The sequence below is a fragment of the Gymnoscopelus microlampas genome (genome assembly GCF_963454915.1).
Source record: "Gymnoscopelus microlampas genome assembly, chromosome: 1".
NCBI lineage: Eukaryota > Metazoa > Chordata > Actinopteri > Myctophiformes > Myctophidae > Gymnoscopelus > Gymnoscopelus microlampas.
The window spans coordinates 28,884,414-28,899,535 of record NC_139962.1 but is presented as its reverse complement, the minus strand read 5'-3'; the positions used below and the strand labels follow the sequence as shown (position 1 = coordinate 28,899,535).

The 15,122-nt window shown below is 39.0% G+C and overlaps 1 protein-coding gene across 1 annotated transcript; it reads right to left on the bottom strand.

The window, feature by feature from the left end:
- Positions 1–3,964: 3,964 nt before the first annotated feature.
- LOC311043424 (putative G-protein coupled receptor 21) lies at positions 3,965–10,793 on the bottom strand (the record flags this gene model as incomplete). The annotated part of the gene is made up of 3 exons (XM_084054662.1): positions 3,965–4,260; positions 6,706–7,118; positions 10,393–10,793. 3 exons carry the CDS (start codon positions 10,791–10,793, stop codon positions 3,965–3,967), a joined length of 1,110 nt encoding a protein of 369 aa, XP_083910788.1.
- Positions 10,794–15,122: the final 4,329 nt, after the last annotated feature.

Genomic DNA, 15,122 nt, shown 5'->3' with positions numbered 1-15,122 from the left:
TCTACTGTATGACAGGCATCAGTCCCCATGGCTCAGTTGTCACTTAACTGCAATCTTCCTCAGGGTGAGCTGAGGCTGCTAATGTACAGTCAGTTTAGTGCCCTCAAGGTCGGTCTCTTTAAGACCTCCACCATCTGGAACACCATCAATGGGTGTTGTGATACTGTGTGTGTGAGTCAGTCTTTTCATGGATGACACGAGGATCACACAAAAATGATAAGATCACGTTCCACATCTAGCCACATGCCCACTGACATAATAAAAGTAACAAATCAATGTAATCTATAAATGCATTGGGCATGTCAAAAACCAGGGGAAAAAGGTGAACTAGTTGCTCACAACACATCACGATGAGATGCATTGTGAGCTTATACACTTGTACATCTGTTATTTTTGTTGTGCAAAAATAGCTTAAGTCAAGAGAATTGCACCAATGGGGCTTCCCGGTAGCTTACCAGTTTGAGTTCATTTCTTTGATTCTGACTGGAGACATGTGTTGCATATCATTCCCTCTCTGCTATCTACATTAAATAAAGCAAAGGGAGAGGTGTAGTGAACCAATATGCAGTTAATTCAATATAAATCAAGAAAATCTAGCTGTCTTCTTATGTTCTATGTTCTTAACCACAAAACAGGAGGGGGTCTAGTATAGAGCCCTGGGGGACTCCTGTCAACAAAGTATAGGGTTTAAGTGGTTAAATCTACATATCTGGGGCTCACCAGTATAGATGACTGGATAGTGCTTTGACCACATAGATCTATGTTGCATGTTCTCCATCTCTGTCCTCAGTTTTGCTCTAAGCAAAAACTATTAACAAATAAATAAATATACACTTTTTAATATATTTAAGCTATATTTAAGCAATGGCACAATATAATTCAAATTATTTGTAAGATGTAAAATTGCTCAAAGTAAAAACTAAGGATTACCAAACATTACCAAATAATTACAAATGTTGATCAGATGATCAGATGTTGAGTTCTCTTACAAAACATTTTTTTTGATGATCAGTTGTAGTATAATTCCAATTAATTGTCTATGGCAATGCTTTGATTGTAATAGTCACACTCCATATAATATCTAAAAAACAAAACATTCACTGACAACTGACACTTAAAAGGCTGCAAATGGAGAACTCTTACGGAGCTATGAATTCTGGGATCACAATCATTTGAGATTCTATTAATTTATGATTGACCACACGCATCCTAAATACTTTGTTGACTGGGGTCCCCCAGGGGTCTTTACTTGGCCCCCTTCTTTTATTTTTGTACCTCTACACCAAATCCCTTTGTCGAAAATAGATCTACAAGATCACAATGTGTTGCAAGGTGACTACCATCCCAGAATAGGGATGCTAGGGCTAATGTGGTTAATTTGATTCGTTTTGACTTCATCACATCATGCATAAATTAATCACTGAAACCCCAGCATCCGCACTCAGGGGAAAACCTTTGCAGAAAATAGCCGATCTACAAGCTTACAACAAGTCTTGTAAATCAGCTATTTTCAGTGAAGATATTTAATGTAGAGCAAAAACAGAAAATACACTAGTATAGAGTCCTGAGGGACTTAAGTGGTTAATTAGTACAGGAAATCAAAAATGTATACTGTATATTGAAAAGAATAAACAGGAGTTCTTGTATCATGGAATGAAAGTAACAACAACAGTCACATGGCCTTACATATTTCCTTTTATATCCCAGCTTCACGGAAATGTACTACATACTAGGGCTGAGCAACCGAGAATATATCAAAACCAATATTTAGAACCAATAACCAACTTGGAACCGAATAATTGAGAAGCAAGTTTTAAAAAACGTTTATGTCAACGAATCGACATGAAAACATTCTAAGATTTTTTTATAATGGACTAAATCGATTGTCTGATTAACCACTTAACCCTGTACTAAACTTCGTTGTACAATGGTGGCATACAAATATAGTGAAAATAGCCAATCTACAACAATCTTCAAAATGCGCTGCATCGCGACGCGCTGAGCTTGTAGATAATGCTACTTTATATGTTTAATTACAAACTTTTTAAATAATCGTGATTATTGATTTGAAGTCATATCACCCAGCCCTAGTACAGCATACTAGAGGGCACTCGTGTTATAAGAGCACTAGGACCAAACACAAGGCAGCAGCTCATGCAGTTATGTGCTGTCAGGGAACAGCTTCATTAAGTCCTGGGGCTCATTAGCATACAGTGTTGCTCTTTACATACATTTTGACAGACAAGAGGCAGCCTGTGCCTGAGATTTATCAGATTAAAAAGGGCAGAGAGCGTTTGCATGAGATTTCTCTGTACAGTATAGCAAGGTTTCTCTAGCCTGGTTCCAGACCATAGACCCCGCCCACTCTGAGTGGCCTCTTGGTCTGGTGTTGTAAATGTGAACCTAGGATTTATTCGGTACAAAATGTATTGTCCAATTTGAGTCGGAGGTGGGGATCCCTTAGGATTGGTAGGGAAATTCTAATCTCCTCCCCCTTGTAATCGCCTACACTGGAGCCAATGTCAGACTGAAGCTCCACACAGCTTCAGTCTGATAATCAGGCTAAGGTTTCTCACGTCTATGACACGGTTTATGCAGTTGAACATACTATAGCCAGCAGACATGCACGATACAAGTGGACATATAACATGTGTATGAGTATTTACACTAAAAGCTATGCCTTTCCATGTTTTCTATACCAAACAATAGGCCTACATTGTTGAATACAAAAATCTTATACTGTACAATACATTTCTTTCTAGCTACACATACAGTACATTGAGATTGAAGTCAATGGCACAATTCTTTATTTAACATATGTTTCAGAAACCAATACATTATCAAACCATTTTTTAAATACAATAAAGTCAATAGAATAAAGTATAATTTATGTACAAGTCAATTTACAAAAGCCACTCAATAGTTCACATTTGAGTAAAAAATATATGTCTTTCAGGTTTTTGGCAATATTTTACAATTACAGTTTGAATACGTCCAACTTGCATTATGGTCTTCAACCAAACTTGAAAGTTAAAATAAGTTCAATAAAACTTTTGTTCAAATGGATTTGTGGAAAACTTCTGGTTGTGTCAATAAGCCTCCCATCACATGCCAGTAAACACTAGCCAGTTTTGAGCAGTGCCAGACAGATGCCCTGACATATTACAACACACAGAGAGGAAGATTGCAGTCCCCAGCATCTCAAAATAAAGGACCCCCGGCTAAAAAGGTAACCATGATGTTACAAACATACAGTAGGCAAGAATTATCTTTCTCAGACAGACACAAATGGGGTGACCTTTCTGCTCTGTAGTGGCTTAATTACATTTCTCCTTGCATACATTGAAATGCTTTGACTCAAAAAGGTTAACCTCACCCAGTTGTTATATGCCACGTTTTTTAAATTGAACAGTTTAAATCAAGCAGTTGGTATATATGACCTTAGTCTTTGAAAAGTGCTTGTTACACCAGTAATGTTAATGTAACTCACACAATTTTAAATGGTATTAAAAGTCAAATCATATGAGTTCACACAATGATTTGACTAATTGTTTGATATGAAATATGTTTATGTAAGCAACAAAAGATCAATCTGCTAAATTTGACACCCTATAAGTAGTTCTATAAAAAGGAAAGGGAGACATTGTGCTGCATAAGCTACTGTCATTTAGATGGAACTAAAAAAACAAAAACTAAACTAAAATGTGTTTAAAGAGGCTTCTTTGACAGTGCATGGAGACCTGATAAGTAAAAGAAAATAATTCATAATATCAGAAAAAATAACTTACACATTCTCTATGTATTCTACTCAGTAGAACACGATTGTACTGGTTGAGAAGTGTTATTTTAAAAGAAAAGTGAACAAAAAAATCTAAACAATTCAAATTATAAGGAATAGTGAACCGTGGAGGTTATTGTTTTGTGATCATAGCCTGATAGCACAGCGGTGTGCTTGTGGTGTTCCTCAGATGTGGCTGTGGTCAGCCAGGGTCAGAAGGGTACAAGTAGATGACACGCTGGTAGAGCGCTGACCGGGAAACATATTTGTTACAAACTGTGCCTGTGGATCGGTGGAGCACCCAATGCTCCTGGCCAGTCCGGGGCAGAGGAACAGACACAACCTCTGCAGGTTGAAGTGGAACTTCCTACGAAAGTTGTGGTTAGTCCAGAAGTAGAAGATGCAGTTGAGGAAACCATTGGAGGCTGGCAGCCAAACCACCACAAACTCCACCCACTCTGGTACTCTGCTACCTGTAATGGCTGTCAGACAGACATCATAATTAATGGCCAATATATACTTGGTACAATATACTTTCTATAAATTGGTATACATTTAATAATTTGTATAAATTGGTATACATTTTATCATTTGTATAAATTGGTATACATTTTATCATTTGTATAAATTGGTATAAATGTTACACTTTGTATAAATTGGCGGTTGCCAGCAATGACACAGAATATTTGTGTGTGTGTGTGTGTGTGTGTGTGTGGACAGAAACAGCTTTTTGTAGTGATGACAGTCATCTTCAATTTTAAATGCCATAACAAAATGTCAAAGTGATTGTCAGCTTCAGTTTGGGAGGTTTAAGCTTCACCTTTCACTGGTTGGTGAAATGTCTTTCCATTTTTGAAAGCATTAGCTGTGCTGTGACTTTATACAAGCTTAGACATTATTCTGAGGAACTATGCAGTGCATGGTTAGGATAAATGAGACCCATGATGAGGATCTGACTTTTAGACCTAGAAATAGCCTTGAAATATTAACCTTCTGCTACAAAATATGAAGAATGACAGAATAAGTCTGAATGCCATTTCTCAACCTTCCCACTGAGCTCCATGGGGAAATAAAACCTTCTGGTATGAGTCTCTGGTTTCTTGTTTTCCATCATCGTCACAGAATAAACAAGACATGTTATTTAAGAGAGTGAAAAGCATACAGCAAATGTCCAACAAATATCTTGCTTTTAAAGTCATCAAAAGTTGTGGTTTACCTGATTCTTTACCATTTTAATTAGGCCTGTCAAAAAAAATCGATTCATGAATAAATCGCGATTCTTAATGCCGCGATTTTAAAATAGTTTCAAAATGTTCAAAATCGATATATATATATATATATATTTTTTCTAATATAAGGTAGTACCTTTTTCACTGGCACTTTGTCTGAAAACAATGTCAGAAAGACTGACTGACATGATCTGGCTGCATTGAAGTGTATGATTCAACTTTTCATGGTTTATATTGTTCAGAATAGTTTTAAAATGTTCTAGTATAATTAAAGCAAAGTGATTTGGGGTAGAAAATCGCAGAATCGAATCGGATATCAATTAATCGCAATTTCAATCGAATCGGCACCCTAGGAATCGATTTTGAATCGAATCGTGAGGTAAGAGAATCGTGACACCCCTAATTTTAATAACATTATTTTTTGGGGTAGGCCTATTTGCTAACATACAGACACTGTCAATAAAGTACAAGCCCAAGTGGATTTACAGTTTATGTTTTGAATCCAGCAGTGGTGGAAAGTAATCAAGTACATGTACTCAAGTACTGTCCAGGTATTTTTTACTTTACTGGAGTATTTTAAAATACTTTTACTCCACTACATCTCAGAGGCAAATATTGTACTTTTACTCCACTACAATTATTTGACAACTTTAGTTACTTTGTAGATTTTGATTATTATTACAAAACATTAACCACTTCAGCCCCATACACATTTCGGCCATTTGAAAATAACTGATGTGCAAGCTCACAAGGCTTTGCATTGCGACGCATTGTGAGCTTGTAGATCTGCTATTTTCAAAAGATTTTAATACATTTGAAAACTTGAAATGGGACATTCTACCCAGCACTACCAAGCGTATCAGAAAAGATAGCAGTCAGGAGGATGAGACTAGCCAGCCACTGCCACCGAGAATTCCCGGTCAAAAAGCTTGTACTGTGGGAACAAACACACAGGCATCGATCAAGAGGACGTCCAACACCTACCTACGTGGATGTACTAAATAAAGATGCTGGTGCAGAAAGCACAAAGGAGCTGGCCAGATGTATGGAGAACCGAGATGACTGGAGACGCCGATGGAGGGTTTGTCTGACGGTGCGTTTTAACAGCGGGCGATCAGGATAGTATTTTCCGGAAGTGCATTATATGTCTATGAGAGCCGGAAACTACTGGCGATAGGGCGAAGTGGGCGGGGGGGGCGATGAAAGATGGATTTTCTTTATCTTTTGGACGATGTCGCCCGGCGATCGCCCGAGAGTCGCCCGCTGTTAAAACGTACTGTGAGGACGACGTAGAGAGATTCTGCTAGCCTGGAAACCAGACAAATCTGCCAGTGCAGATCTGGTCTGGCCCGCTTGGTTGAGTTTGGATTTCCCTGCCCCCGAAGTTGTGGGGAGCCAATCAGGGCCCAGTATGCAAATGGGGCGGGTTTATCACCAGAGGCATTTTTTTTATTTGCCCCTTGGAAATGCAGGTTCCACACAGAGATTCCAGACTAATGTATACGCAGTGATATTAGTCTGGCCATGCCAGGCTTACATTGTGCATAATGCGTACTTTAAGTACATTTTGTAATTTTACTCAAGTACATTTTGAATTCAGGACTTTACTTGTAACAGAGTGTTTCTACTTTGCAGTATTTATACTTTTCCTTAAGAAATGTGAGTACTTTTTCCACCACTGGTTTGAATCCAGCTTACCATTGTAGATCATAGCTGCTATGCAGGGCGTCCAACAGGTGTAATAAACTGTCATCACAGGAACAACCACCCTGACCGCAACGTCAGGCCTGTTGCTGCGACAGTACTTGCGCAACTTCAGCCTCTGCTTCTTGGCAGCACACCACAGTCCAACGTTGGCGTAGGTCATGACGACCGAGCACGGGAAGAATATAAAACAGATCAGAGTCAGGGAATACGGAACATTAGTGGCATAGATCGGATTGCAGACCAACGACGCTCCGGAGAAGTGCACCTCGATGATCATGCCGTCTGGAAAGGAGATTGGCAGCAGTAGTAATGGAGGAAAGCACCAGGCAAAGGCGATCAGGAGCAACGTCCTCCTTCGTGTCATCAGCGTGGAGTATTTGAGCGGATAAAACACTGCGATGTACCTGCGATTTAATAAAGCATTCCGTTAGCTATTCAGGTTTTAACAGAGTAGTTCCCCCCAAAAAAATCTTATTTTCTATCAATTACAAACCCCATGAAGCCTTGAATACAATACATTTTTTGGATTTTATCACATAATACAAATAATTTAGTTATTTTGTAGATTTTGATTATTATTACTACAAAACATACACACAACCACTTCAGCCCTATATACATTTCAACCTTTTGAAAATAGCAGATCTCACAATGAGTCACATTCAAATACATTGAAATTTTGAATATGGTGTTGAAAATGATATACTGTAAATAAGAACATAGTATTATAATAGTAATAGTATAGTAAATCTGCCGATCAAATGACAGGCTTAGGAAAGCGACAACAAAAAAATTGAATGAATTCAAGGCTCCATGGGATGTGTAAATGATAGAAAATAGGTTCTCTTTGCCCTCCTTGCTTTTTGTATCCAAAGGGCCGAAAGGCATGGCGAGAGAGTATGTTTTGCCCCCTGTCCGTCCAGCCATCCGTCCGTCCGTGACCAGCTAATCTCCGCCACCGTTTGCCCGGTCGCTGTGAAACTGCGCACACACACTCCCTGGGTACCACAGCAGAACCTCTGCCCCACATTTTTCAGATTTTTTTTTTAAGACCCTCCTTTTTATAGATTGTTCTATGCAAATGTGTTCTATGCAAATCTTTTATTTATTCTGTAATGTAGCACTTTGAGGTTTGTTTCAAAATGTAAAGTGCAATAGAATACAAATAAAATGTATTATTAGTAATTTTATCGTCTACTCAGGCTTTTGTGGCCTCCCAGACAGTTTTTAAGTTGCTTGATTCAGTATTAGATATTCATTTTATCAGACACGCCCCCTTCCTATACTATTACAAACCCATTATAACTTCAAACTCCATTTGTAACTTGTTAGATTCATCAAAAACACCTGTCCTTGGTTCTGGTGACTCATCCTGCCCTCCTAATACGTGAGGGGCCGTGTTTTTTTAATTCATTTTGTATTGTTTATTTTTACGGGGCCAGGCTCTACAGAGCAAGGCTCCGTTTTATTATTGCCATTATTCTGTTTCTTCTGCCGTTTTTGCCACTTCTGGCTTAACCGTGCATACGCTTTTTATGAAACTCGGCCATATGGTAGATGGTCATGAAAAACGATCAAGAAATAATTCTCACACTCATTTGTCAAAAGGTGGCGCTATAGCACTCAATTGATAATGCCAACTTTGAACAGGTACAACTCATGCCCTGTTTAACCTACAGCCATGAAACTTGGATACATATGCGTCTCCTCATGCTGAACAACTTTCACACTCTGACTTTTGACCTCTGACCTTTAGATCTCCCACCATTTTGAATTATATGAAAAACAGTAATTGGCTCCTAACTTCTGCATTTTTTCACTTATGGAAAATCCGCTATGAACGTTTTGTCGGCAGAGGTCCAGTTCATGTGTAAAGAGTTTCGTGCAGATTACTAAAACAATCCCAGGAGGAGATAGATTTTAAATATTGCAGTTTTATGAAAATTATTCATCTGCCCCTAACACATACATGCAGACTCATAGTTCTTTGAAACTTTGCAGAAATGTTGAGGGTCATTCCAAATCTCACTGAAACCAATCTTACTCTAATTGGCCAAAGGGGGGCGCTATAGCAATTTTTTGAACATGCAAACTTTAAAGAGGCATGAGTCATGCCTCGTTTGGCAACTGCCATTGGGGATCATGGTTGCAAGTAGTTGTAAGTAGTTGCATGTTGCAAGGAGTTAAATGGCAAATCATTGGTGTGGAGTGGGCTTCAGAGGCGTGTTAAGTACGATAAGAAGCTGGGTGCTTCCGACCCTGTAGTATATTGTACAAGTGTGAAACATAGTTGAAAGGTCCAGACGGGGCTCTATGGTATCTGGCAATACATTATCATATCATTAGGGTTGGGTACCGAAATTCGGTTCCAAGTAGAAACCGATAAACCTAAAAGCCGTTCAAACAAAGGCGTTTACAAGTGCTACACAAACAGCACAATACAAAAATCACAAATCCGGTAAAACACTGTGGATGGAGAAGTATACATCCGTTGCGTCTCACTCGGTAACACACCGTCGTATGGTCGGAGGAGCTGCTGCTGCTCTCTGAGTAACTTCTCCAAAAGAAAGGAATGGCAGGCCTAATATTATTAATGCATTTTGGCTGTGTGCAATAATGCAACTGCATTATTAGAGGGTCCAATTTCGGGACTGTCCCGCGAATTTCGGGACGGGTGGTCACCCTAGTAGGTCGCAAGTTCGATCCCTGTCCCCGACAATGTATTGAGGTGATCATGATTTGGCATTATTAGGTTTACACATAGTGTTTCCTGAGGATAGGCTTAGGCGTTGTTTTACTGAGGTTAGGGTTAGTGAGGGTTTAAAATGCTCATGCTAATTGCATGGTCTTCTCTCTCTCACGTTCAGTCTTCTATGTTTCTATGGCTTATTGTGCATATTACTTATAATTGCTTCTTTCTTTCTTTTCTCTGCAAATCGCTGGCCCCGTATTATCGCTGCTTGCAGCTATATTTTCTATTTTCTTTTATATTAAAATTTAAAAATAAATGAAAAGAGTAATTGAAAAAACACGGCCCCCTCACGTATTAGAAGGACAATATCACTCAACAGAACCAAGGACGGGTGTTCCCGCTGAATCAAACATGGTTAAAATGGAGTTTGAAGTTATAATGGGTTTGTATAGGAAGGGGGCGTGTCTGATAAAATGAATATCAAACTAAATACTGAATCAAGCAACTTAAAAACTGTCCGAGGTGCTCCCAAAAGCCTGAGTAAACAATAAAATGACCCAATTTTCTTTTGAAAGTGAAATATCCCTTTCATAACAGTATTATGTAACAGTATTTAGAATTAGTTAAAACTTATTAAAAGTGCATAAATTGAGTAAAATACTTCAATATATTCAAAATTAAAAAGTTGTCAAAATGGGTAAAAATACTTAAGTTGTTAAAATGAGTAAAAAATACCTGAAAGCACATTCAATGAGTAAAAATATTTTAAAAATGTTAAAATTAGTAATTCTTAAAAGTAAATAAAGTGAGCAAAGAATATTTAACAGTAAATACATTGAGTACAAATATTTTATATTTATTCTGTTGCTGCTCCAGATGCAGTGTTGTACTGTATTTGAGTAAAAGTACTTAACAAGCTATCAAAGGTAGTTAAAACACTTGGCGAGGCACAATTTCTTAGAAATGTTGTTTCTACTTATTATTACCTTTCGAGGCTCGTGGACGCCAGCGTGTAGATGCACGTCGAGTAGACGGTGGCGTTGAGAAAGGCCACGACGTGACAGACAAAATCCGGACCTTGATCCTTGTAGTCCTTGATCAAACTCACCCACAGGTTCATGGGCATCACGATCAGGCCGAACGCAGAGTCCGCCACGGTAAGAGACAGCAGTAAGTATCGGGTGTTTCGTTTCCATCCAGACACGGCGGACGCGATGACCATGAGGACCGCGATGTTTCCCAAGGTGATCAGCACGCCCAACACCGATATGATGCATACTTTCACGTGCCGCCCGTGGCTGAAGTCTAGTTTCAGTGATGTGTGCGTCGTGCTTGAAAGGTTTAAAAAGTCCTCTACTGACGTTGAGACGTTTAAAGTCGGATACATTTTGGCCGTTGGCATTTATTTAGTCGGTTACATTGTGTGTGAGACTGGCAGCCATGAGCTCTATGCACAGCAGCCATGCTGGAAAGAGATTGGGCCTCTTCTTTACTTCCTTCACAGGTGTTACCAATGATACTAATGAAGGCTCTGTTGTTCCAGTATTGGCATCAAAATGTACTTAAAGTACAAAAGTGAAAGTACTCATTATGCCAGAATGTCCCATTTCACAAGTTCAATATCATATTGAACTTGATATTTTATACATATTGAATATGTATACAAAATATTTTGAAAATAGCAGATACAAGCTCTCAACACATCGCAAAGCTTATCATTGTGAGCTTGTAGATCGGCTATTTTCAAATTGCCAAAGTATATAGAGGGCTGGTTGATGTACGTTTTAGTTATAGTTACTTCAAAGTAACTAGTAACTAAAGTTTTCAAAGAATTGTAGTGGAGTAAAAAGTACTGCCTCTTGAGATTTAGTGGAGTAGAAGTAAAAGTATTGAACATTGGAAATACTCAAGTAAAGTAAAAAACATACTTCACAATTGTACTTAAGTACATTACTTGAGTACATGTACTTTGTTACTTTACACCACAGTTAAAAACACTTAAGCCCTTTTCAGTGTTATGACAAATTGCGAAAATAGCCAATCTACAAGCTCACAGCATGTTGCATTGCTTAACAGCTGCTTAGCTATTTTCGAAAATGCAGTGTTTTTTTAATATATATTTTTTAGAATTTTGAAAACATTTGCCCATAGCCTAATGACATGGCCAATCTCATCTCTTCACCTCATGTTTTATTCAGAAGCTAGAAGCTACAGTGATACAGTGATGGCGCAATCATTGAGGCAGAGGCTTTCCATTCAAAAATGGAAACTAGGCTAATTGGATAAGCCTCCAGTGAAATGTTTTTTTTTGTTTTTATTTTTGCTTTTTACATTATTTTCTACTTTTCACAATACGTCTGGCACCTGGGTGGACTTTGCCTTCAGCTAAGTCTTATCTTTGATGATTTATAGCAGTAATGAATCAGAGGTATAGGGCTGAGTGCATATCATTTTCAAAAGAGACAGAATCGGGTGAGAGAGAAACACCTCATTGGCTGAGGAAAGAATCAGCGTGTTAAGGATGGAGGACTGGCGGAGGCAGAGGGGGGAAAATAACCCAAGAGGCAGAAAGGATACAGTTATGTCTGCCTTTCTGGAGCTTGTATTGAACATCACCAGAAGGATCTGCTCATTAAGATGGTGACAACCACATATATCAAAGCCAAATCTCTGTCAGTTCTCCTCTGGGGGATCTGCCACTGAGCAGCAATGCTCTGTCTTATAGATGCATGTATGCATGTGCACCTTACAGTATGTTTGCTCTAGGCTATATGAAGTACAAAATGTAGAGGGAAAAAAATCTCCCTTGGGTCTCTCTAGAGTCTAGAAGGAGGCTGCCAGCCCAACTTAAACATTAATCTTAAAATATTAGTAGTGGATTCTTCAGAGAGAGAGAGAGAGAGAGATGGATGGCATTTCTGTATAGCTTCAGATAGACTCTTCGGGGAAAGTCTGAGATTGAGCTGGAATAAATATTATGTTTTGCTTGCATGATATATATCAATTGCTTTCTTCACTGATCCCTTCACAAACATGACAGAAATTAATTGTCATTTGTTATGGTTACCTGGAATGGTGTGTGCAGGCAAATGTAATATTCGTCCAGAGTGGGCAAATTGATGAAACTATCAGTACTACGCCCACCGGTATAACTATGACTACTCGTAACAATAATAATCAAAAGTAGTCAGGAAAGTATGTTTGTGCATTTCAATATGTAGGTACATTCCATATTTATGACATACTGTAGTGTACAATATGTCTGCAGATGGAAATGTACATTGCAAAATCCCAGGTGTCAATATAAAAATGGACTCTGTGTTAGGGGCAATTTAAGTCTGAGGGGGGGTCATAAGTGACCAGAAGTGAATAGGTAAGAAATAAAGTATGAGAATGAAAGAATATAGACATAATTCCTGACGTTGTGAAGCAGCATACTGTGCAACACCTATAATTCATACATGAATTATAGGTGTTACACAGTATGCTGCTTGTAATGCAAATTCAGTTCATAAGGTCACAAACCTCAATGTTTGTTTGAACAAAATGAGAGGGGGAAGAAAGGAAGTGAAGAAGCTGTTTTGATGGATGATAGACTTTCCCAGAGGAAAATGTCTAAATTAAGTGCTTATCTGGATGGACGGGTCTCGTTTCTTTGACCTGGTGCTTTGGACATCTGGTGAAGGGCAGCTGCACTCAGAAGTGCAGACAACACACTTTGTCTATATTTATTCCGTCATATGACAAATAGCATTGCGATGCAAAACATTCCAAGCTTGTAGATTGGCTATTTTTGAAAATGTTTGGCTAGTTTGTACAATAATGCCTCTAGGTTCCATTAGAGAAGGTGGCAGTAACCTCGTTTACGTTCCGAACTGACTAGTGTGATCCAGTCTAGGCTACGCCTAATCTAGAATTCTAGGAAGTGGTACCGGTTAAATATTCGGTTGAAATATTGAAACAGATACATCCGGTTGGCACCGCTTTGTTTTTGTTTCCCCACATGAATGGCGAAGTTATTTTCGCTCTAGACTGGATCAGAAAACTGCAAAACGAGTTGATCCCAGTCTAAGTTCGCACTGGAGCAGAACTATAAGGTGATGGACCATGTGATACTGCTTTTGATTATTGACCTCTAAAACCAAATTTGAATTGGTTGCAAGATATTGAATGCTGTCAGATTAATTCACCCTTTGCCTTTGACATACTCCTATTGTTAAGGGCCCATCCTCAACGTCTAGGTCCTCAAATGCTCTCTCCACCTCAGACTGCTCATCCAATACCACAGACTCAGCAGCAAGACGGTGATCAATCTTATTGACCAGCTTCCAGCTCATTCCATGCTTCTGGTTCAGATGGGCTTCCTCCACTTCTCTGAGTGACCTTGCTTGTGAGCTCCTCTTTCTCAATCATGTACCTTTCAGGTACAGGACCTTCCTCTTGTTGCACTTCTCTCAGCAGGTGTCACTGCATCACACTCCATCTCCTGCCTTGCTCAGATCAACTCCTCTTACCATGTAGGTAGTATTTACTTGTCCAGAATGTCTACTACCAGTACCGCAAGACTGCAAATGTCCACTATACCGGTAACGCAACACTGTAGAACACTCACTGTCAGTGATGTCATCTAATTTTAAGCTGTAGGTGACTCACATGAGTTTAGAAAAATCAATAAGATAAACCTTAATTGTTCCCTGTGGGGAATTTCAGGTATACAGTATAGAAGCACAGGAACATGTACTGTAGCAGTCAAGAGCCAATTAAAAAAATCATCATTGCAACACTTTTATCCCCAGTCTCCTCCTGTACACGGACTCATTATCTCCTCCAGGCTGCGAAGCGGACATGGTGTGTGTGTGTGTGTGTGTGTGTGTGTGTGTGTGTGTGTGTGTGTGTGTGTGTGTGTGTCTGTGTGTGTGTCTGTGTGTGTGTGTGTGTGTGTGTGTGTGTGTGTGTGTGTGTGTGTGTGTGTGTGTGTGTGTGTGTGTGTGTGTGTGTGTGTGTGTCTGTGTGTGTGTCTGTGTATGTGTGTGCGCGCAGCTTATCTCAGAAACCGCTGGACCAATCAGCACCTAACGTTTCGTGCAGGCTGCCAGCAGGCAAAGGAAGATACTCCACCTGAAACATTTCAAATCAGCCTCATGGTGGCACCACACCACGCCGCCTTATGTTTTGGCCTTTAACTCCTGGACCATATGTTGTACAATGTATTTTTTCCTGGATTCCTTAAATAATGCAACTCCCCATATAGGGCCTAACTAGATTTTCCAAAATTTTGCATTGTCTTCAAAACACACGTTTTGCTACTACTCATACATATTTTGTCCAAAAACCCCAATAAATCGCCACACATTATCTCTGGAGTTATTTGATAAACATGTATCATTCTGATATATCATATTCCGTTTGGATTACCTATAATTGCCTTCTAATGTTTGAGGGATGGGCCTATACAAAAATATATATGAACACATCGTCCAAACTCACAATTAGGGATGTCCGATATTATCGGCCTCCCGATATTATCGGGAGGCCGATAATTTTTTGCTTTATAAATAAGTTACAGGAGTTCTTACTGTATATGGTGTGTGTGATATGAAATTTGAGCTTACCCTAATCACAATAATCCCCGCATATATCGGTATCGGTTGATATCGGTATCGGTAATTAAGAGTTGGACAATATCGGTATATCGGTTATCGGTAAAAAAGCCAAT